Source organism: Zophobas morio, unplaced genomic scaffold, assembly GCF_036711695.1.
Source record: "Zophobas morio isolate AGI-343-1 ecotype UQ-CSIRO unplaced genomic scaffold, CSIRO_AGI_Zmor_V1 ptg000004l, whole genome shotgun sequence".
NCBI lineage: Eukaryota > Metazoa > Arthropoda > Insecta > Coleoptera > Tenebrionidae > Zophobas > Zophobas morio.
This window is the reverse complement of record NW_026972109.1, coordinates 1,546,787-1,571,296: the sequence shown is the minus strand read 5'-3', so window position 1 is coordinate 1,571,296 and position 24,510 is coordinate 1,546,787. Positions and strand designations below refer to the sequence as shown.

The 24,510-nt window shown below is 29.6% G+C and overlaps 1 protein-coding gene across 1 annotated transcript in view; it reads left to right on the top strand.

The window, feature by feature from the left end:
- The window catches only part of LOC135136890 (hemicentin-1), a 162,131-nt gene that overhangs the window by 77,018 nt on the left and 60,603 nt on the right, over positions 1–24,510 (top strand). The window contains exon 3 of the mRNA XM_064066352.1: positions 14,315–14,589. Within this exon, the coding sequence (XP_063922422.1) occupies positions 14,315–14,589 (275 nt within the window). The remainder of the gene's footprint in view (positions 1–14,314; positions 14,590–24,510) is intronic.

Here is a 24,510-nt window from a genome sequence, read left to right as displayed (position 1 = left end):
ACCTAAAATTGAAAACTGAAAAATTGCTAATAATCGAAAAATTGAAGAATCCAAAATTTGAAAAATTTCACGTTGAAAAAAAAAGAAAAAACAAAATCAGAATATTGAAAAATCGAAAAAATTTCAAAAATAAAGAAAATGAAACACTGAAACGAAAAGTTGCAAACCGAAAACCTTCAAATTCTAAAACTGAAACATTGAAATGGAGTAAGTGAAAAAAAATCTAAAGATAGTGAAAAACCGAAACGAAAAATTGAAAAATTCAATAGTTGTAAAATTGAAAAACTAAAAAATTTAAAATTGGAACCTCAAAAACTGCAAATCAAAAAACTGAAAAATAAATCAAAAAATGAAAAATTAAAAATTGAAAAATTCAAATCGAGAAAGCTACAGTAGTGTCAATCAAATCAAAATTCTCAAATCCTCAAATTTTCAAAACACCAAAATCCTTGAATCTTCAAAACACCAAAATCCCCAAATTCTCAAGATACCAAAATGCTCAAATTTTCAATACACCAAAATCTTCAGATCCTCAAGGCACCAAAATTCTCAAACCCTCAAAACACCAAAACTCAGAAATCCTCAAAACACCAAATTCCTCAAATCCACAAAACACGAAAATCTTCAAATCGTCAAAACACCAAAATCCTCAAATCCTCAAAACACCAAAATCTTCAAATCGTACGACACCAAAATCCGCAAATCTTCAAATCCTCGGAACACCAAAATCTCCCAATTCTCAAAACTCCAAAATCCTCAGTTCCTCAAAAAAAAGTTGTAAATCGGAAAATTTCAAATTCTAAAAATTGAAAAATCGGAAAATTGAAAAAATTAAAATTGATAAAACAAAAAGTATATAAAATCGAAACATTGAAAAATCGAATAATTGAAAAAAAAAGAAAATAAAAAACGAGATGAAAAATTGAAAACGCGAGAAACTCAGTTCGAAAACTTCAAAATCTAAAAATTGAAAAATTCAAAAGTTGTAAAATTGAAAAACTGAAAATCAAGAAACTTATAATTCGAAAAAAGTTAATGAATCGAACAATTGGAAAACCAAAAAATTATAGTCTTTAAAATTGTAAAGTCGAAAGAGTGTAACACTGAAACATCGGAAAATTGAAAAATTGAATATCGAAAAATAGAAATATCGATTAAAAGAAAAAGTTTTAAAATACAAAAATTGTAAAATGGAAAAATTATAAAATCGTAAATTTGCAAATCAAAAATTGAAGAAACCTAAAATTGAAAAATCGAGAAAATGAAAACTGAAAAATTGCTACTAATCAAAAAATTGAAGAATCCAAAATTTGAAAAATTTCACGTTGAAAAAAAGAAAAAACAAAATCAGAATATTGAAAAATCGAAAAAATTTCAAAAATAAAGAAAATAAAAACACCGAAACGAAAAGTTGCAAACCGAAAACTTTCAAATTCTAAAACTGAAACATTGAAAAATGGAATAAGTGAAAAAAAATATAAAGATAGTGAAAAACCGAAACAAAAATTAATAGTTGAAAACGCGAGAAACTCAATTCAAGAACTGCAAAATCTAAAAATTGAAAAATTCAAAAGTTGTAAAATTGAAAAATTGAAAAACTAAAAAATTTAAAGTTGGAACCTCAAAAAATGCAAATCAAAAAACTGAAAAATAAATCAAAAAATGAAAAATTTAAAAATTGAAAAATTCAAATCGAGAAAGCTACAGTAGTGTCAATCAAACCAAAATTCTCAAATCCTCAAATTTTCAAAACACCAAAATCCTTGAATCTTCAAAACACCATAATCCTCAAATCCTCACGACACCAAAATGTTCAAATCCTCAAAACACCAAAATCCCCAAATTCTCAAGATACCAAAATCCTCAAATCTTCAAAACACCAACATCTTCAAATCCTCGGAACACCAAAATCTTCCAATTCTCAAAACACCAAAATCCTAAGTTCCTCAAAAAAAAAAAAAAAATTCAAATTCTAAAAATTGAAGAATCGGAAAATTGAAAAAATTAAAATTGATAAAACAAAAAGTATATAAAATCGAAACGTTGAAAAATCGAATAATTGAAAAAAAAAGAAAATAAAAAACCGTAATGAAAAATTGAAAACGCCAGAAATTTAATTCGAAAACTGCGAAATCTAAAATCAAACATTCAAAAGTTACAAAAATTGGAAAACTGGAAAGTTTATACTTAAAAAATGCAAATTCAAAAACTGAAAAATAAATCAAAACATGAAAAATTTAAAAATGGAAAAATTCAAATCGAGAAAACTACAGTAGTGTCAATCAAACCAAAATTCTCAAATCCTCAAATTTTCAAAACACCAAAATCCTTGAATCTTCAAAACACCATAATCCTCAAATCCTCATGACACCAAAATGTTCAAATCCTCAAAACACCAAAATCCCCAAATTCTCAAGATACCAAAATCCTCAAATCTTCAAATCCTCGGAACACCAAATTCTTCCAATTCTCAAAACACGAAAATCCTCAGTTCCTCAAAAAAAAAAAAATTCAAATTCTAAAAATTGAAGAATCGGAAAATTGAAAAAATTAAAATTGATAAAACAAAAAGTATATAAAATCGAAACATTGAAAAATCGAATAATTAAAAAAAAAAGAAAATAAAAAACCGTAATGAAAAATTGAAAACGCGAGAAATTCAATTCGAAAACTGCGAAATCTAAAATCAAACATTCAAAAGTTACAAAAATTGGAAAACTGAAAAGTTTATACTTAAAAAATGCAAATTCAAAAACTGAAAAAACAAAAAATCAAAAATTTAAGAATTGAAACATTCAAATCGAAAAGTGCCAAATACCAAAATTCTCAAATTCTCAAAACACCAAAACCTCAAATCCGCAAAACACCAAAATTCTCAAACCCTTAAAACATCAAAATCCATAAATCCTCCAAACACCAAAATCTTCAAATATTTTGAAGAAGCAAGATTTGCGGGTCCGCACTTCAGGGGAGAGGGAAATTCTGTCGAAATAACCTTCGACCAATGTTTAATATTTAAGTAAGTTAAAATAAAAATATCTCCGACGGTTAGAGTTCAACTAGTATTACAAGAAAATGAAATTTGGAGCACGTTTTTTTTTAAATAAAATTTTCACGGTCAATTTAACAATATAATTTTACAGGTTTTTTCGTTATTAGGTATGTTCGACTAACGTGGAGGAAATAATGCGTAATTAATTATTTTTTATTGTAAAATATTTTTTCCTTCATTAAACCTTTGAATTTTCAGCTAAAAATTTCCAACCGCGTTTAAATAAAACAACATTAGTTTTATGTTGCTGGAAAATTGGATTCTTCTGGAAAATTTTCTTTACGCAAATAATAACGACCGATTGCTTTCAGAAACCAACCTCTCAATTATGAAACTAAACAAAACAAACATTTTTAAAGTAAGCGGTTCGGTAGTTCGTCTTCGCTCTGTCGCTAATGTAAAATAATAATTCTTACTGCAAACATCTCGATTTTTTTATCTTCTTCTTTTATATCTATATTGTTATTAGTATTACGTTGCACGTGTTGGAATTGACATAGATAACCGTTTGCGATTCCTCGGGACAATAAAAGTGCGTTCCCATCATAAACGCTGGCGGAGTATGGATGATTAAAGTATGATGGGTTAATGTAAATTACAGCGTTGGTGGACCGTCAACAAACGGAGCTTTCTTGTTGTAATAATAGTTAGCCAGCTGTCGATTTACGTGTTTTTCGTCTTGTATCAAGTAGCTCCTCCGTAAACAAAGTCAAAGGTGACGCCTCCATCAATCTCGTTTGCCAAAACAGCGATAACCTCCTCGATGATAAATCAAGCGGTCTCTACGTAAGAAGCACAATGTAGATTTATAAAATTTCACGCTGTTGCAAGCCTTTGCACTAAGCACGGCTTAACGGCGTGTAAAAGCGCGAAATGAATGCGTTGCGGATCCGTTTCTGGCGGCTTTTCAATGGAATCGACATTTCTCCTCGACTCTTATATCACAACCGTAGCGTTCGAAATCGGCATATTTTTTAAAACGTCAAGCTTTCGCAGCATAAACACGTTCCATTGTCCATCGATTCAGGTTGCAGCGGATAGAGCTATTCGCACGAAACCTAAAATAAATGGACTATTTGCCTAATCGAGGTCGGAGATAGGTCACTCCGAGTCAACGAGGAAGGTTAAGTAGGACGAAAACTTTTTACCCCGAGTCGATAAAAGCAGAACGAGGAAGCAAGTTAAGTTCAAATTTAAAGTTGTGTGTGCAAATTCGGCACGTCGACGTAAAATTGCGTATAATGCGTACCTACGCCACATACTTTTTTCAACTTATTGGCTGTTTTCCCTTTTTTCTTTAAGTTAATAATTCACCGAGGCTTCCGACTTCTTTGTTCGCCGGTTACTTTTTAACCAAAAAAAAGTTCTTTTGTGGCTTCGGTTTTATTGAACATATTAAATTGGCCCGGAGTCAACTGCAATAATTAATTACAACCCACTCGTTCTTTTCGTTTTTTCCGGTCTTAATAACTTCGCGGAGTAACGAATACGGAGCGGAGTGCTCGAGGAGGGCCGGAGCGGTCTTAACGTTAGATTTTTTTGAAGGCTTATTACAAGTTTTGTCATGTATTAATAATACTTTTTACTCCGCCGGTTTTAGCGTAAGAAAAAAAATTGGAACACCGCAACCAGACGATCAAAACAAAAGTGGAAGTTTTCAAGTCAAAATTCAATAATTAACAGCAAAATTGTTGCGTAATAAGAATAAGTAATTTCCTTTTCTTAAAATTAGGTTGTTCTTGTCGTAAACTGAAAAACGATTACTTGGCACATATTTCCCGATTATCCATCTGTAAAATGAATTAGTTGAGACTTGGCCAAATTTCTAATTAGAACCATTTTAAACCACAATGTTATTAAACTTCAGCTGCGTATAAACTTCTTAATCAGAAAAAAAATCATTAGAGTAAATCCATACAGTATCAGAATAAATGGAGCCAATTTTCTGAAAATCATATTACATAAATCTATATTGTCCTTCAGGAATTAAAATTTCGTTCAAACGACAGTGGAATTTAGAAATATAAATAAATGAATAATACAAAATACGTACAAATAAAACTTAATTACAATCGTCATTGAAGCGAATAAAATTTTAATTAATTTTAAACATTCACACAATAATGTTGAAATAAACCACATCAAAAATAAAATTTCCACAATATTTTCAGCGTGCCGTCTTTACAAAATTCAATTAAATCATCCATTTCAGTTTTATCTCGTGTCGCAAATCGAATCAAAAGGATTTTCTGTTAATTGATTTTATTTTCCTGTTGCCAAATAATTCTCCGGATTCTGCTTCATGAAATTAAATTTACAAACGTTTTAAAACGTTTCATTTCATTTTACAAGAATTAAACACGACAGTCAAACTTTTAGATAATTTTCGTACGAAGCCGCAGTCAAAAATTACGTATAGTCGCAGCAACCTAATCAGTACCCACACGTCGCGCCGCCTGCCACGATTGAAAACGTTAAAATAATGGAACTTATCACAAATTTCACGTCTTTCTTGCTTATTTAATTTAAAGGCCCCGCCGACGTTGATGTTTCTTTCTTTCATGAAGGCTTCCGGTGTCGGTTGCATTGTATGAAACTCACGTTTCCCACCATTCATCAAGCACAATACTCGACGTGAGATGTGTTGAGTACAAAGCGCGTACCCTCGGTTTGCGTTATTTTTAATAAAAAATCACTATAAAAGGTGCATTGTGGCACGTTTAAACATGAGCCTGTCGATTTAAGCGGCGAGTACTCAGCCAAAACAGAAAACGAAAGCTCGCAGACGCTGACATTCTTCGAGCGCTTTGACAAGCTCTCGATCCATTGTCGGGGCAGGATTATCGCATTTCGAGTTAAAAAAGCAATGGCGGGGATGCTCGGGGAGTCGAATCGAAGGCGATTATTATTTTTATAGATTTAATCGAAAATAGTTCGCTTATGTGTGTAGATTTTTGGAAAAACTTAAAAATTGTAGAACAGAATTTCGTTTTCTAGAATTTTTTATCTGAGTTGTTTGACGTTATTAATTAATGAATTGTTATTGAAACTTTAAAATCTTTAAATCGAAACTTCGAAAAAGCAAAAAGTTGCAAAATCTAAAATTTCAAGAGTCACAAAATTGCTGAATCGAATAATTGAAGAATTGTTAAATTGAAAAATCGAAAATATGAAAATAAAATAATTGGAAAAATTAAATGTCAGAACCCTAAAATCGGAAATTTTATTTCATAGATTTTTTTGAGCTTGATGTTTCAAGTAATTGGTTAATTAATTAATTAATTTTAGAGATTAAATCGAAAATGGTTCGGTTCGCTTATGTGTGCAGATTTTTGGAAAAAATACAAAATTGTAGAACAGAATTTCATTTTCTAGAGTTTTTTACGTGAAATCATTGAAGTAATTATTTAATGAATTATTGATTTTTTTTTTTTTTGGAAAATACTGAATTAAAAACTTTAAAATCGGTAAATTGAAACATCGAAAAATCGTAAAATCAAAAATTAAAAAATTGAGACTTTTTACAAAGACTTAAAACTGAAAAATAAAAAAAACTAGAAATCCAGAAATCGAAAAATTGAAAAATCGGAACGTCCACCAATTGGAAAAACGAAAAATTGAAAAGTTAAAAAGTCAAAAAATGGAAAAATCGAGAAATCGAAAAATTAAAAAATCGACGATTTGAAACATGAAAAGACTGAGAAATCTAAAAGTTGAGAGGTCGAAAAATTGAAAAATAGGGAAATCGATTGGCCCAAATTCTTGAGATCTCGAAAAATTGAAGATTTGAGAAGTCCAACACGGAAAAGCTGAAAAATCGAGAAATGGAAAGTTTAAAAATTGAAAAATTATGAAATTGAAAAATCGGAAAAATGAAGAATCGATATATTGAAAAATTTTGAAACTGAAATACCGAAAAATTGAAAAATCGGGAAATCGAAAACTGAAAAAACGAAAATTGAAAAGTTTCCAAAATAGACATGTTGAAAAATTGGCAAATCGGAAACTTAAAAAATCGAGAAACGGAGAAATTTTATTATCTACAATTTCGTGTAAGTTGTTTGACCTAATTAATTAATGGATTAATTGATTAATTAATGTTTTTGTTTTCTAAATTTGTTTAAGCGCGATGTTTCAAGTAATTAATTAATAAATTAATTAATTTTATTATTAAAGCAAGACTGGTTCATTTGTGTGTAAATTTTTGTGAAAAATTCAAAATTGGAGTTTTTATTTTCTAAATTTGTTTAAGCGCCATATCTTATACTATTAAACGAGCAAAGTTTGTATATATATATATAAATATATATCTATATATATAATGGGTTTCTCGAAAACGGCTCTAACGATTTCGATGAAATTTACAGGTTGGGGGTTTTTTGGGTCAAGAAATCGATTCATCATAGTTTTAACTTCTGAAAATTACAGCTTCATACATTTTCAGCAATTTTCAGGCAGTGAATTATATTCGTTGCTAGGTAACATCGGATGACACTACACGAACACGAGATTGTTTTATAAGAGAAGTTTGGGTGACAGTCTGACAGTACGTTTGACGTACCTTTTTATCTTCAATTGTACGTACCGAAACATACTCCACTGTATAGAGGACGTTAAAATTCACCCTCTGAGGTAACAAAATTTACGGAAAACTAAACAGTGAGCGGATAAAAGGCACACGAAAGTGCGTTGAGTTAAGGTTATGTTGTCAAGCATTCATTTCAGAGGTTCGACGGTCAGGGTCAATATGTGATTGTTTTCCGGGATGGGACCGTATTATTTCAGTTTTTGGGCTCAACTTTTCGCACACTTTCGTAAGTGGCATCTTCGGGAGCAGGGTTGAGATTGAGAAATTAGGAATAACGCAAAAGAGCACGGTAACTCAGTATGTTAATCACACCAGAGGCGAAACCATTCTGGCAGTAAGAAAGTGGTTGTGACCTTTTTCTAGAGTCGAGAGAGAGAACTAGGAAAAAAAGAGAACGACAGAGAGAGAACTTGGGTAACAAATGAGATTTTAATAAAAATGTCAAGCAATAATTCCAGTTTTCCATTCTTTAATCTCTACATGTCACTCATCACTATTTAAAACAAAGACTGCTTATGGAATTTCTTTTTTAATGTGTATTTTTAACTAGCGCGTGTACTTCAAAATGCATACTATACGCATATTTATCTGTCCTAATCTGATCTAATACTACCAAACGAGCCGAGTGAAGCTCGGTCAACCAGATATTTTCAAGTAATTAGTTAATTAATTAATCAATTAATTGATTAAATTTAGAGTTTAAATCGAAAATCATTGATTTATATGTAGATTTTTGCAAAAAATTCAAAAATATAAAACAGAATTTAATTTTCTACAATTTTCATGTGAGATTTTGAAGTACTTAATTAATCAATTATTAATTTTATGATTAAATCAAGAATGGTTCCTTTGTGTGCAAGTTTTTGGAAAAAACCGAATTAAAAACTTTAAAATCGGGAAATCGGGACTTCGAAAATCCTGGTCAAAAATTGAAAAATTTAAAATTTTGAAAACATTTGGAACCGAAATATCAAAAAAAACGAGAAATCAAGAACTCGAAAAATTGAAAAATCTAAAATTCAAGAATCGGAACAGAAAAATTGGATAAATGAAAAATCGAAATGCGTCAAACATCAAGAAATTGAAACATGAAAAAATCGAGAAATCGAAACATCTACAAACTGAAAAATCTGAAAATTGAAAAGTCGAAACGTCAAAATCTGGAGAAATCGAAAAATTAAAGAATTGAAAAATTAGAAAACCGAAGATCTAATAACGACAAGTCGAAAAATCGAAAGATCGAGAAATAGAAATATAAAGAAATTGAAAAATCAAACCACTAAAATTAAAAAAATCGAAAAGGAAAAAATCGTGAAATCGAAATCCTGAAACATGTCAAAACTGAAATATCGAAGAATTGAAAAATCAAGAAATATACCTAAAAGTCAAAAATTCGAACAATGGAAAAGTTGAAAAATCGAAACTTAAAAAATCAAAAAATATGAAAACAAAAACCTGAAAGATTGAATGAATGAAAAAATGAGAAATCGAGAAATCAATAAATGGAAAGTTCAAAAAACTGAAAAATCGAAATGTCGAAGAATCGGAAAATTAAAAATTGAGAAACACCAAAAGTTACAAAATCGAAAAATCGTGAAATTGTAGAATCAAAAAACTGAAAAATCGAGAAATCGAAAAGTGGGAAAGCTGAAAAATCGAAAATAAAATAAATCGAGAAAATGCTTTTCGAAAAATCGAAAAACTGTAAAAACGAAATTTGAAAATTTTCCAAAATTGAAATGTTGAAAAATTGTGAAATCGAAAACTTTATTATCTACGATTTGTTGTAAGTTGTTTGACCTATTTAATTAATGAATTAATTTAATTTATTATTAAAGCAAGACTGGTTCATTTGTGTGTAATTTTTTGCGAAATTGATGTTTTTATTTTCTAAATTTGTTTAAGCACGATGTTTCAAGTAATTATGTAATCAATTAATTCATTAATTTTAGAGTTTAAATCGAAAATGATTATTTATGTGTAGATTTTTGCAAAAAATTCAAAATTGTATAACAGAATTTAATTTTCTAGAATTTTCATGTGAGATTTTGAAGTAATTAATTAATGAATTATTAATTTTATGATTAAATCAACAATGGTTCATTTGTGTGCAAGTTTTTGGAAAAAACCGAATTAAAAACTTTAAAATCGGGAAATCGGGACCTCGAAAAATCCTGGTCAAAAATTGAAAAATTTAAAATTTTGAAAACATTTGGAACTGAAAAATCAAAAAAAAAACGAGAAATCAAGAACTGGAAAAATTGAAAAATCTAAAATTCAAGAGTCGAAACAGAAAAATTGAATAAATGAAAAATCGAAAGGCCTCAAACATCAAGAAATTAAAACATGAAAGAATCGAGAAATCGAAACATCTACAAACTGAAAAATCGGAAAATTGAAAAGTCGAAACGTCAAAATCTGGAGAAATAGAAAAATTAAAGAATTGAAAAATTAGAAAACCGAAGAATCTAATAACGAGAAGTCGAAAAATCGAAAGATCGAGAAATAGAAATATAAAGAAATTGAAAAATCTACAATTTAAAAATTCGAAAAATTGAAAAATTAAAAAATTAAACCACTAATCGAAAAGGAAAAAATCGTGAAATCGAAATCCTGAAACATGTCAAAACTGAAATATCGAAGAATTGAAAAATCAAGAAATAGAGAAGTCAAAAAATCGAACAGTGGAAAAGTTGAAAAATCGAAACTTAAAAAATCAAAAAATAAGAAAACAAAAGCCTGAAAGATTGAATGAATGAAAAAATGAGAAATCGAAAAATTAAAAATTAGAAACACCAAAATTTACAAAATCGAAAAATCGTGAAATTGTAGAATCAAAAAACTGAAAAATCGAGAAAATGCTTTTCGAAAAATCGAAAAACTGAAAAAACGAAATTTGAAAATTTTCCAAAATTGAAATGTTGAAAAATTGTGAAATCGAAAACTTTATTATCTACAATTTGTTGTAAGTTGTTCGACCTATTTAATTAATGAATTAATTTAATTTATTATTAAAGCAAGACTGGTTCATTTGTGTGTAAATTTTTGCGAAATTAATGTTTTTATTTTCTAAATTTGTTTAAGCACGATATTTCAAGTAATTATGTAATCAATTAATTCATTAATTTTAGAGTTTAAATCGAAAATGATTGATTTATGTGTAGATTTTTGCAAAAAATTCCAAATTGTAAAACAGAATTTAATTTTCTAGAATTTTCATGTGAGATTTTGAAGTATTTAATTAATCGGTTATTAATTTTATGATTAAATCAACAATGGTTCATTTGTGTGCAAGTTTTTGGAAAAAACCGAATTAAAAACTTTAAAATCGGGAAATCGGGACTTCGAAAAATCCTGGTCAAAAATTGAAAAATTTAAAATTTTGAAAACATTTGGAACTGAAACATCAAAAAAAAAACGAGAAATCAAGAACTCGAAAAATTGAAAAATCTAAAATTCAAGAATCGAAACAGAAAAATTGGATAAATGAAAAATCGAAAGGCCCCAAACATCAAGAAATTGAAACATGAAAAAATCGAGAAATCGAAACATCTACAAGCTGAAAACTCGGAAAATTGAAATGTCGAAACGTCAAAATCTGGAGAAATCGAAAAATTAAAGAATTGAAAAATTAGAAAACCGAAAAATCTAATAACAACAAGTCGAAAAATCGAAAGATCGAGAAATAGAAATATAAATAAATTGAAAAATCTAAAATTTAAAAAATCGAAAAGGAAAAAATCGTGAAATCGAAATCCTGAAACATGTCAAAACTGAAATATCGAAGAATTGAAAAATCAAGAAATATACCTAAAAGTCAAAAAATCGAACAGTGGAAAAGTTGAAAAATCGAAACTTAAAAAACCAAAAAATAAGAAAACAAAAGCTTGAAAGATTGAATGAATGAAAAAATGAGAAATCGAGAAATCAATAAATGGAAAGTTCAAAAAACTGAAAAATCGAAATGTCGAAGAATCGAAAAATTAAAAATTGAAGAATCAAAAAACTGAAAAAACGAAATTTGAAAATTTTCCAAAATTGAAATGTCGAAAAATTGTGAAATCGAAAACTTAAAAATCGAGAAATCGAGGAACTATATTATCTACAATTTGTTGTAAGTTGTTTGACCTAATTAATTAATGAATTAATTTAATTTATTATTAAAGCAGGACTGGTTCATTTATGTGTAAATTTTTGCGAAATTGATGTTTTTATTTTCTAAATTTGTTTAAGCACGATATTTCAAGTAATTATGTAATCAATTAATTCATTAATTTTAGAGTTTAAATCGAAAATGATTATTTATGTGTAGATTTTTGCAAAAAATTCAAAATTGTATAACAGAATTTAATTTTCTAGAATTTTCATGTGAGATTTTGAAGTAATTAATTAATCAATTATTAATTTTATGATTAAATCAACAATGGTTCATTTGTGTGCAAGTTTTTGGAAAAAACCGAATTAAAAACTTTAAAATCGGGAAATCGGGACCTCGAAAAACCCTGGTCAAAAATTGAAAAATTTAAAATTTTGAAAACATTTGGAATTGAAATATCAAAAAGAAAAAAAACGAGAAATTAAGAACTCGAAAAATTGAAAAATCAAAAATTTTGGAAATTGAAAAATTAGAAAACCGAAGAATGTAATAACATATATATTATTGAAAATGGAAAAATAGGGAGATTGAAAAATTAAAAAATTAAAAATATAAGAAATCGGAGTTGAAAAATCAAGAAACCAAAAAATCGAAAATTCGAAAAATTGGTAAATCCAAAAATTATACAATTTTGATTTTTTCCCAAAAATCGCGATGTCTCAGATAAAAATTCAACACGGATTATGTGACTTTTTAACGTTTATTCAACAAACAATGGGGGGGGCATAAACGGATAAATTTTGATTAACCATCAATTAGCCATATTTCCAATAACCTTAAAACGTTTTCAAGATTTTAATGCATTCGACTTTGCAATAGTGTAGGAGTATATTATTGAATAATATTTAATGCATTTTAATATAAAATCTTTTGAGATGGCGTCGTCAAATGCTTGGTCGGAATGATGAGCCAAGTTTTGGTTAGGGTTTCACTATCTACATGATATTCCTAACATACAAAATTTGACAACAATCGGTCTGGTAGTTTCGAAGATTATCTGTCCGGTAAAGCTTGACACAGACGACAGACAAACCACTTTTTTTATATTCATAATTCATAATTTTTGAGTAAACGCATATTTCCTTCTAGGAATAGAAATCTCGTTGAAAGGAAAGCGTACCTTGGAAGGATTAACAAATAACACAAAATAAATACAATAACCGACGTCAAAAATAAAATTTCCAGTGTACCGTCTCTACATAAATTTCAATCAAATCTTTAATTTCATTTTATTTCGTGTAGCAATCGCATCAAAAGGATTTTTTGTCAATTGATTTTATTTTACCGTTTCCAAATAATCCCTGGCTTCAGCTTCATGATATTAAATTTACAAACTACAACATTTTTAATTAAATCGATCTTTGTGAAATATCGTTTCAAAACATCCATTTATTTGATTTCTCACGTATTAAACACAATACTACATTTTTTGTAGTTTCATATTTCGCCATTGTCGACAAAAATACCGACGATCTTCCAATTTCATACTACAACTTTTAAACTTTTCATCCAGCCGTCGTTTTTGCCATAAAACCGTCTTCATTATAGATTCTTCCTGCACAGATCGCAACAGATTTCGCTCGTCGTCCCTTTGTTGTCTTAAAGATTTCTATTAAAAGAATCGCGTTTCGTGCAAAGAATGCATCCAATGCATTTAAAACATTCTCTATCATCGCCCAACCCCCGCTGTTACTCGATCTATTACAGCAGTTTTCAAAAGATTTGAATTGCGTCTGCCTACGCCCCGCGAAACCGCCTTTTCTTTCTCTCTGTACGTGGGATCGACGTTTCTACCTACAACAACTGGGTCGCTCCAAGCTGTTCTTCTCAATTTATCGCGTCAAAATTTATTAAGGATTGTATTTTATTCCGCAAACGATCGAAGAATCAACTTATAGAAAACGAGACGGCAAGAATCAGATTCCAAAGCACATATGAAATGTGAGACATAAAAAGAAAATATAGAAGGGACGCCTCCGACTAACAAAGAGCTTACCTGAACGTCTACCCAAAGGTGGTTTTCGCTGAGGGTTCGCCATTCTTTTGTATGAATTCGTTCGCTCTAATCCTTTTATAAATTCAATTAATTTGCTTGCCCCAATTCGCTGCACTTCCGCACTCATAAGACTTCTCCACTTTATTTATACGTAAAATAATTTACGGGATCGAATCCCTTTTTATTTCCTCGTTGTCGTGGCCCTTTATCGCCGTTTCACGCTTTCTTTAACCGAAGATTTAAGTGGTCGTTACGCGCTAAATATACAAAAATTGCCTAGATCGATTCTCGCATTGGTTTTTTTTAATTCCGGCTAATATTTACGGAATTGGATTCGCGATAAGGTCCTGTTAAAATTACGTTAAATTAATTCAATGGTGTTAAAAACGCGCTTTAGCGCGATGCTATCTCCATAATTGCGCCGGTCATCCTGAAATACCGTGTTTGGGTGTTATAATTCATTAATTCTGGACCCTTGTTCGTATTTGCCCCACTCATTTAAACGGCTACTTTCCGTTTCAGATTGAATTTTCATCCAGAGAAGGGTATCTACGATCTCCTAATTTCCAACGCCAGTTACGACAGGGACAACGGCAACTTCGAATGCAAAGTTAAGGCCGGAGGTTCCGGGGCCAATTTGCATGTACAGAAATACACCCTTACCGTGTTAACGGTTCCCCAAGAACCAGCCATCGCTCCCGGGTCCCACGTCACCGTCACCGAGGGGAAAAGACAGGAGCTGACCTGCAGCAGCGTGGGAGGATCGCCAGATCCACAAGTCAGGTGGTACAGAGAAGGTAAGCATCGCACCCATGACTAATTAATAAGACCTTTGATTCCAACTGCAACCGTAGTGCCGCACGTGCTCAATCGGGCTAGCACTATGGAGGCAAACATTGTACCTTTTACTAGCCACAGCGGCTACAACTACTCGTTATAAAAAAATATATACTTTATGTAATAAATTGCACCCTAATGCGCGACGATCACGATTATTGCTTTGCGCGGTTTCGTGTAAAATTTACCACCGATTAAAAAAATTTATAATCGGTGTTAAATGTCGTTCTAAATTTTATAGAAAGCTATGTGGCGACCGACGGTTTTAAATTTTTAGTCTGTGTGGTTGCAGTGAGCGAACCAATTCCGTTGCGATATCAATGCAAAATCAAATAGCTTTGAAAATTTATTGTGGGGAATCGATCTCTTGACCACCGTCTGTGTTGACTATCCACATGTAACGGGCTTTCCTGTGCAAATATTTGCTCGAATATAAGGTCAATAAAGTAATGAGGTGAAAAGTGGAGGATATTTCGGGGGACAATCATTCAAAAAATGAAACTAATCTGATTGTTTTATTACATTGTGATGAGGTTGACGAATGATTAATGTTTTCTCGATGTTTCGTGGCTTGTAGAATATGAAAAAGTAGGTCCTCCGTTTCTGTCAATTTTACAGTCACTTTCACATCTTTATGTCTGATTTCTTCATATATCTATTTTTGAAAACTTGTTTATATAGGGTGTCTAACAAAACTCAAACAGTTGATTTTATTGAGAACCATCTATGGAAAATAATGTACAGGGTGAGTCACGAAGCTCACTGTCCTCGATACCTTATTAATTTATTATTAGAGACAGAAAAAGTTACTACACATTTTTTTAATGGATAATATATTTTGACATATTCAGTTTACTTGGATTTGCTTAGTAATACAAGGGTTATTTTTAAGATTTGTCTGTAATATAAGTTAAGAACACTCTGTATATTAAAATTTAATGCTATTTATCTCAGAACAAAGCGCATATTTTTATTTATTTCTCCACAAAATTTTCAGTTGCTGAAAAAATTTGAAGAAAAATGGACGTTGTGGCAACGTCGCATACGAGTTTTTCAAATATTCGACTTTCTGAATTTGTCGAATTTTTTATTTTTTGACTCCTCAGTTTTTCGTTTTTTCGATTCGATTTTTCGAATTCTCAACTTTTAATGTTTAGATTTCTCGATTTTCAATTCCTCAAAATCTGAATTTCTCGACTTTTTGATTTTTTGATTTTTGTTTTTTGTTTTTTTTAATTCAATATTTAGAATTCTCAATTTTTCCTTTTTTGAATCGTATGATTTCCATTTTTTGAATATTCAATTACCAATTTTTTTGTGTCTCAGTTCCAAAAAATTGTAATAGATTTAAAAATAACCCTGTTACGATGTTTTCGTGATCCCCTCAACTACTAAAAAAAATCAAGAAAATTGGACTAATATGGCAACGTCGCATAAGAGTTTTTCAAATATCCCACTTTTTGAATTTGTCCAATCTTCCATCTTCAATTTTTCCATTTATATATTTCGAGTTTTCCACTTTTCAAATTCTGGATTTTCGATTTTTCCGTGTTTCGTTTTTTCTATTTCTCGATTTTCAATTCTTCTCCATTTTAAAATTTTTACTTTTTGATTTTTCAATTCGATTTTTCGAGTTCTCAATTTTTCGATTGTTCAGTTTTTCGAATTTTCAGCTTCTCGATTTCTTGATAAGTCCCAATTTCTCTATTTCTCGATTTCAATTTTTCCGTGTTTGATTTTTAGATTTCTCGGTTTTTCGATTTTTCGATTTTTTGATTTTTCGATTATTCGACGTTTCGAATTCTCCATTTTTCGTTTTTTTGATTGTTTGATTTTGCATTCTTGAATTCTCAATTATCAATTTTTCGGTGTCCCAATCCAAAAAAATTGTTAGAGATTTTAAAAATAACCCTATTTTTCGAGAACTCTTCAAGTGCTAAAAAAAATTCAAAAAAATTGGACTAACGTGGCAACGTCGCATAAGAATTTTAATCAAATATCCGACTTTTCCGAATTTGTCGTTTTTTCAATTTCTTCGATTTTTAATTCCTCGAAATCGCCGTTTTTCAAATTTTTGTTTTTTTGATTTTTCGAATAGATTTTTGAATTCTCAAGTCTCAGTTTCTCGAATCCTCAATTTTTTATTTTTTCGAAATCTCAATTTTTCGATTGCTCGAATTCTCAATTTTTCGATTGTGCGACTTTTAGAATTCTCAGTTTTTCGATTGATCAATTTTTCGAATTCTTAATTTTTCAGTTGATCGATTTTTCGAATTCTCAACTTCTCGATTTCTTGATTTCCCAATTTCTGTATATTGTCGATTTTTCGAATTTCCAAATTTTCCTTTTTTTATAGTTCTCCACTTTTCGATTTTTCAATTCCTCGAATTCTCAATTTTTTCCATATTTCGAACTCTCGACAATCGATTTTTCGGTATCTCAGTTCCCAAAGTTTGTAACAGATTTTAAAAATAATCTTATTACGATTTTTTCATGAACCCTTTTCTAAAAAATTTCAAAAAAATTGGAATAATATTGCAACGTCTCTTCAGAATTTTTTAATTTGTCCATTTTTTAATTTTTGATTCCTCAGCTTTGCATTCAGTTCTTGAATTTTTCAATTGATCTACTTTGATTTTTCGAACTCTGGATTTTTTGATAATTTTTGCTGTTTTAATCTTGATTTTTTAATTTTTTCGAAATGTCGATTTTTAGGTGTTTCAATTTTTCGATTTCTCGATTTCAATGCCTGGTTTTTTTCCAATTTTTGAATTTTTACTTTTTTGATTTTTCAATTCGACTTTTCGAATTCTCAATTTTTTGATTGTTTGAATTCTCAATTTCTCGATTTCTTTATTAGTCGATTTTTCAAATTCTCAACTTTCGATTCCTTGAGTTCTCAATTTCTCCATTTCTCAATTTTCGATTTTTCGAATTTTCAGTTTTTCGTTTTTTCGATTTTTCAATGTTTCGTATTCACAAAATAGTCGCTTCAGTTTCTAAAAAATTTCAAGAAAATCGGACTGATTTTTCAAAAATCCTCTTTGTGAATTTGTCGAATTTTTAATTTTTTGATTCGTCACTTTTTCGTTTTTTCAATTTCTTTGACTTTTCGATTCATTTTTCGATTTCTTGATTTTCAATTCTTCAATATCTCCATTTTTCGAATTTTTATTTTTTTGATTATCTGATTCGATTTTTTGAATTTTCAATTCTCGATTTTCTGTATTCCCAGTTTTTTATTATTAGAATTCTCAAATTCTCGATTTCTCCAGTTTTCGAATCCTCAATTTATCGATTGTTCGATTCGAGTATCCTCAATTTTTCTATTGTTCGAGTTTTCGAATTCTCAATTCTCAACTTTTCAATTTCTTGATTTCCCAATTTATCAATTTCTCGATTTTCGATTTTTCGGTGTTTTGATTCCTAGATTTCTCGATTTTCATTAATTCCTCGAATTGCTAATTTCTCAGTTTTTCCATTTTTTGATTTTTCAATTCGATATTTCGAATTCTCGATTTTTCGTTTTTTGGATTGTTTGATTTTCGATATTTCTATGTTCCAATTCCACAAAATATTTGTAACACATTTAAATAAAAAAACCCTATTTGGAACGTCACATCAGAGTTTTTTCAGTTATCGGATTTTTTGAATTTGTCCAATTTTTAATTTTTTGATTCCTCATTTTTTCGATTTTTTAATTGTGCAGTTCTTCGATTCTTCAATTGATCTTTTTCGAATTCTCGATTTTTCTATTTTCTCCATTTTTACTGCTTTAATTTTCGATTTTTCCATTTTTCTATGTATTTTTCAAATTTTTTCGAATTCCCGATTTTCGATTTTTGGGTGTTTCGATTTTTCAATTTTTAATTGGATTGGATTTCCCAATTTCTTCATATTTCAAACTTTTACTTTTTTGATTCTTCGATTAGATATTTCGAATTTTTAGTACCCGATTTTTCGGTATTTCGATTTTCGAATTCGTAACTTTTGATTCCTTAATTTTTCAATTTCTCCATTTCTCGATTTTTCGATGTTTCGATTCCACAAAATATTGTAAGACGGATTTTAAAAATACCTCTATTGCAATTTTTTCCTAAAAAAATACGTTGCATTGGATTTTCAAAAATAGACTGTGGTTGTAAAGCCTAAGAAGTCAATGGGAACATGTAAAAATATATATAAAAAACTAAGTTGTGTTATTCCTTAAAAACTGAACACTCTGTATAGTTGAAAATAATTTTAGTGACTCACCCTGTATATATCGCCAGTAATTTAAGGATCTCAAAATCAATGTTTTGGTTGTGCTTGAGGGGCTAGGGAAGTTCTATAGACAAATTAAATTCGTTTTTAGTACATTTTTATGTGCTTACATCGTTTCTACATCAAGACCGCATTTCCAGAAATAACCCTAGTAGATTATTATAAATCGATCGGAAAATATCAAAGCAAATGTGATAGGCAAAGAAGTAGATACCATTAGATTAAATGTCTCGGTCAGTTAGCTTTTATTTACCCATCGTGGTTTTAAAACGTACATAAAATCTATCTAAAGCGCTTCCATCAAGTTGTTATAAGTTAAATGTGCTCCAAGGAAGCGTAAATGTTCGGGAACTGAAAGCAATATCTAGTAATTATAAGCTAGATTATGATTGGTGTGGTATCATAAGCGATAACCAGGACATATGATTATTAGAGGTCTCAAAAGGGCAAGGGCGTAGGATTTCCGCAACAGACATTTATTTCGGGAGACGGATCCTGCACGTTTAATTAGGGCGGTTGCGGGCGGACGATGTCGCCCTTAATTCTTGATCATTTAGAACGAGCAAAAAATTAATAATTAGAACTTTCAAACTGGAACAAAAGGGCGAAAAAGCGGCAATTTGCCAAGTGAAAGGAATATAAATCGAGGCACAGTGCATTGGAAAAATTACAGTAGGTATGTAAATTAGACGTGACTGTTCCCTATCACGGAAAGCGGCGGCTAGTTTTTACATTGCGCGAAAAATGCCAAAATTACTCGCTAAAATTTTAACGTCCGTGAAAATATAAATGCAAAAATATCAATCTATATGTAAATGAAGTCTCGATATTTGCGTTTATAATGGATATCTCGGTTTCCAAACTATATACAATTGGATTCGCTGTGCAATATGCAAACGTTTTCGCATGCACGAGGACTTCTTGTACTGTTGTCTTAACAATGCGTAAACCTTGGTTCTCACAGAACGACGGGAAGTCGCTTATTTCAGGAGATATCGGTAGGAAGTGAGTAATAGAGGAGTAATTATTCGGTCTGAGCAGTCAGAATTGATCACAAATGTGTACCGCGTAATGTAACCCGACTCACATATAAACTGTTCAGGATGTTTCTAGACAAAAACTTTGTCTTCGCTTTTTGAATAAAAATTCTGGACGTGCTGATTCAAAAATGTAGCGTGTTTATGGCAATGGAGCAATATTTTAGAAAAAAAAAAGGAAGTGACTTCTGCGACCCGAATTCTACAAGGAAACGTATTTAGTTAATTTTGGAAAATGGTCGAAAATGGGTCGAAATTTGCAATTAAGCTCCGCCTTTCGGTGTGACAACGAATGAAAAATTAGTCACAATTGAGATTGGGGCGGGTGGATGGGGCTTAGTTTTTGACTTTTTCTCTCTAAAATAATATGCAGATGGTAATATATTAAACAAAATTTGTCTGATTATCCTCACCAACAATGGAAAGACGTCATTCCGAATTTTTAGTAGTAAGTGTTATTTAAATTTTATAAATTGACGCACTTCGCTTGTGGTTTATGAATCCGAGTTGTGTTTTTACCCCAGGCATCCAGATTTTTGGAAAAAAGTAAAGATTGTTGAACAAATTTCGGATTTCTCAATTTTTGGATATTTCAGTGTTTTTTTATTCTTCAATTTTTGAATTTTCAATAAATACACACAAATTCTCAAAAATTTCAGAGATATACAATATACATATTTTCGAAATATTCGGAGTGAATTTGGAATTTTTTGAAATAATGTATGTAGTTAAATTTCGAAAGTGGTCGAAAATAGGTCGAAATTTGCATGAAGGGGGTATGTATACATAGTGGAAAATTTCATTTTTGGAAAGTGAGTTGAGAAATCGAGAAAATGGAACAATTGAAAAATTGAAGGATGAAAAAATGAAAAAATCAACAAATTCAGAAAGTCGGATAATTGCAAAAGCTGATGTGACTGCCACATTCTTCCAATTTTCTTGAAATTTTAGTAATTAAATGGTTGAAATTTGGAAAAATCGAAAATAGGAAAATGGAGAAATGGAGAAATTGGGAAATTGAGAAATCAACAAATCGAGAAGTTGAGAATTCGAAAAATCTCAATAGTACTAGAAAAATTGGGAAATCAAAGAATTAAAGACTCGACAAATTCAAAAAGTCCAATGATCGGAAAATCGAGAATTTCAAAACGGAATTTGAGAAATCTGTAAATTAAAAAAATAACGAAACATTGTAAAATCGGCAAATGTAAACCAAAGAACGAAAAAGTGAAGAATTGAAAAATTGACAAATTGATAAACTCAAAAATCGTTTTAAATTTAAAAAATGGAAGAATTAAAAAATTTAAAAATTGAAAAAACAAAGAATTGAGAATTCGAAAAATCAACTAGTCAAAAAATTTAGACACGCTAAAAATTGAAAAATTTAGAAATCAATATATTAAAGAATCAAAAATTGAATAACCGATAAATTCAAATATCGGAAAATTGAGAAAACTGAAAAACTGAACAACTGAAAATTGAAGAACCAACAAACTGAAAAATTCCAAAACTGAAAGATCGAAAAATTGAGAAATCCGAAATTTGTTGTACAACAACAAATCGAGAAGTTGAGAATTCGAAAAACTGAAAAATTAAAAAAGCACAAAATTGAAAAATCGAGAATTCGAAAAATATGAATAGAACAATCGAAACAAGGAGAAATCGAAAAATAGAATAATTGAAAAATCGAAAAATTGGGCAATCAAGAAATTAAAGGCTCGATAAATTCAGAGTCTAATGATCGGGAAAACTGAAAATTTTAAAATCGAAACCTCGTAAAATTTTACATCGCAAAATTGAGAATTCCATAACGAAAATTGAAAAATCGTAACATTTTAAAAAAAAACGAAAAATTGTAAAATCGGCGAATGTAATTCAAAGAACGAAAATTTGAAAAATTGAAAAATTTTAAAATTGAAAAACGAAAAATTGAGAATTCGAAAAATCAACTAGTCAAAAAATTGAGAAACTGAAAAACTGAACAACTGAAAATTGAAGAATCAACTAAAAAATCCCAAAACTGAAAGATCGAAAAATTGAGAATTCCGAAATTTGTTATACAGCAACAAGTCGAGAAGTTGAGAATTCGAAAAACTGAAAAATTAAAAAAAGCACAAAATCGAAAAATCGAGAATTCGAAAAATATGTAATTGAAAAATCAAAAAATTTGGCAATCAAGAAATTAAAGGCTGGATAAATTCAGAGAATCTAACGATCGGGAAAACTGAAAATTTTAAAATCGAAAAATCGTAAAATTTTACATGGGAAAATTAAGAATTCCATAACGGAAATTGAAAAATCTGGAAATTAAAAAAAAAACAAAAATTGTAAAATCGGCAAATGTAAATCAAAGACCGAAAATGTGCAGAATTGAAAAATTGACAAATCGATAAACTCAAAAATCATTTTAAATTTAAAAAATGGAAGAATTAAAAAATTTTCAAATTGAAAAAACGAAAAATTGAGAATTTTAAAAATCAACTAGTCAAAAAATTTAGACACGCTAAAAATTGAATAACCGATAAATTCAAATATCGGAAAATTGAGAAACTGAAAAACTGAACAACTGAAAAAATGAAAAATTCGAAATTTGTTATACAACAACAAATCGAGAAGTTCAGAATTCGAAAAACTGATAAATTAAAAAAAGCACAAATCGAAACATCGAGAATTCGAAAAATATGAATAGAACAATCGAAACAACGAGAAATCGAAAAATAAAATAATTGAAAAATCGAAAAATCGGGCAATCAAGAAATTAAAGGCTCGATAAATTCAAAAAGTCTAATGATCGGGAAAACTGAAAATCGTAAAAAGCAAGCCTCTGAAAAAACAAAAAATTGAAAAATTATAAATTCAAAAATTTTAAATCAAAAATCGAAGAACCTGAAAATTGTAAAATCGACAAATGGAAATCAAAAAACCCAAAAAGTGAAGAACCGAAAAATTGATAAATTGATAAACTCAAAAATCGTTTTAAATTTAAAAAATGGAATAATTGAAACATTTTAAAATCCAAAAAACTAAAAATTGAGAATTCGAAAAATCAAATACTCAAAAAATGTAGATACCTCAAAAATTGAAAAATTTAGAAATTGAGAAATTAAATAATCAAAAAATTGAATAACCGATAAACTCAAATATCCGAAATTTCAAGAACTGAACAACTGAAAATTGAAGAATCAACAAACTGAAATTCCCAAAACTGAAATATCGAAAATCGAGAAATCTAAAAATTAAAAAATTGTCAAATCGGAATTTGTGGTACAATTTTTATTTTTTCCAAAAATCTGGATGCCTAATATTTAAACAAGACTTACTATTAAAAATTCGGAAATGACGTCATTCCATTGTTGGCGAGGATGATCAGACAAATTTTGTTTAGTATATTAAATGTCATCTACATACGTAAGAAAGGAATAGTCAAAAACGAAGTCCCGCCCACCCGCCCCGATCTCAATTGTGACGAATTTTTCATTCGTTGTCACACCGAGAGGCGGAGCTTAATCGCAAAGTCAATACTGCTGTACAAAAATTTACCTTTTTGGAATTTCTAGTTATAGATCTTGACGTACTGATTGCAAAAATATAGCGTGTTTAGGGTGTATGAACAACACTTTCAAAATATTCGGAGTGAAATTGGAACTTTTTGGAATTTAAAAAAAAAATGAAAATTCGAAAAAGCGAATAAACGAAAAATCAAAAAATTGAGAATTCGTGAAATTGGAAATCGAGAAAATGAAAAATCGAAACACCGAAAAATCTAGATTGCGAAAAGTTGAAAATTGGGAAAATCGAGAATTGAGATTTGGAAAAACCGAATAATTGAAAAATCAAATAATTTAAAAATGAAGAAATTGAGAAGTCGAGAAAACGAAAAATCGAAATTTGAAACAACGAAAAATCGAGGATTAAGAATTCGAATAATGGAAATCAAGTAATGCATACAACGAAATTTGAGAAATCGAAAAAATCGAAAATCAAGCAAAACAAAAAAAACTAAAAATTGGGAATTTGGAGAACTGAAAAAGCAAAAAATAGAAAAATGAAAAAATCGAAAAAAATGAAAACTGAGAAATTAAGAATTGGAAAAATCGAAAAATTGAAGAATCAACAAACTGAAAAATCGTAAAACCGAAATATTGAAAAATCAAAAAATCGAAAAATTGAGAATCCGAAATTTGCGGCCCGAAATCTACAAGAAAATGTGTTAAGTTAAATTTCGAAAAAATCATCAAAAATTAATCGAAATTTGCGTTAGTGGAAAATTTCATTTTTGAAAAAGTCGTCCAAAAATTCTCAAAAAAATCAGGATCATAGATCTTGACGTGTTGATTTCAAAAATATAGCGTGTTTACGGTCACGGAGCAATATTTTTGAAATATTCGGAGTAAACTCAGAATTTTTTGAAATTTTTCAAAATTGCGATATTTCAATGAGCGATGCTGGAAAAACGGTTGAAATTATCGAAGAAATGGGTCGAAATTTGCATAAGTACATAGTGAAGTATATACATATACACTCACTTTGCATTTATCCGAACCACCGGAACAGAATGCCTTCGATTAAATGCAAAAGTAG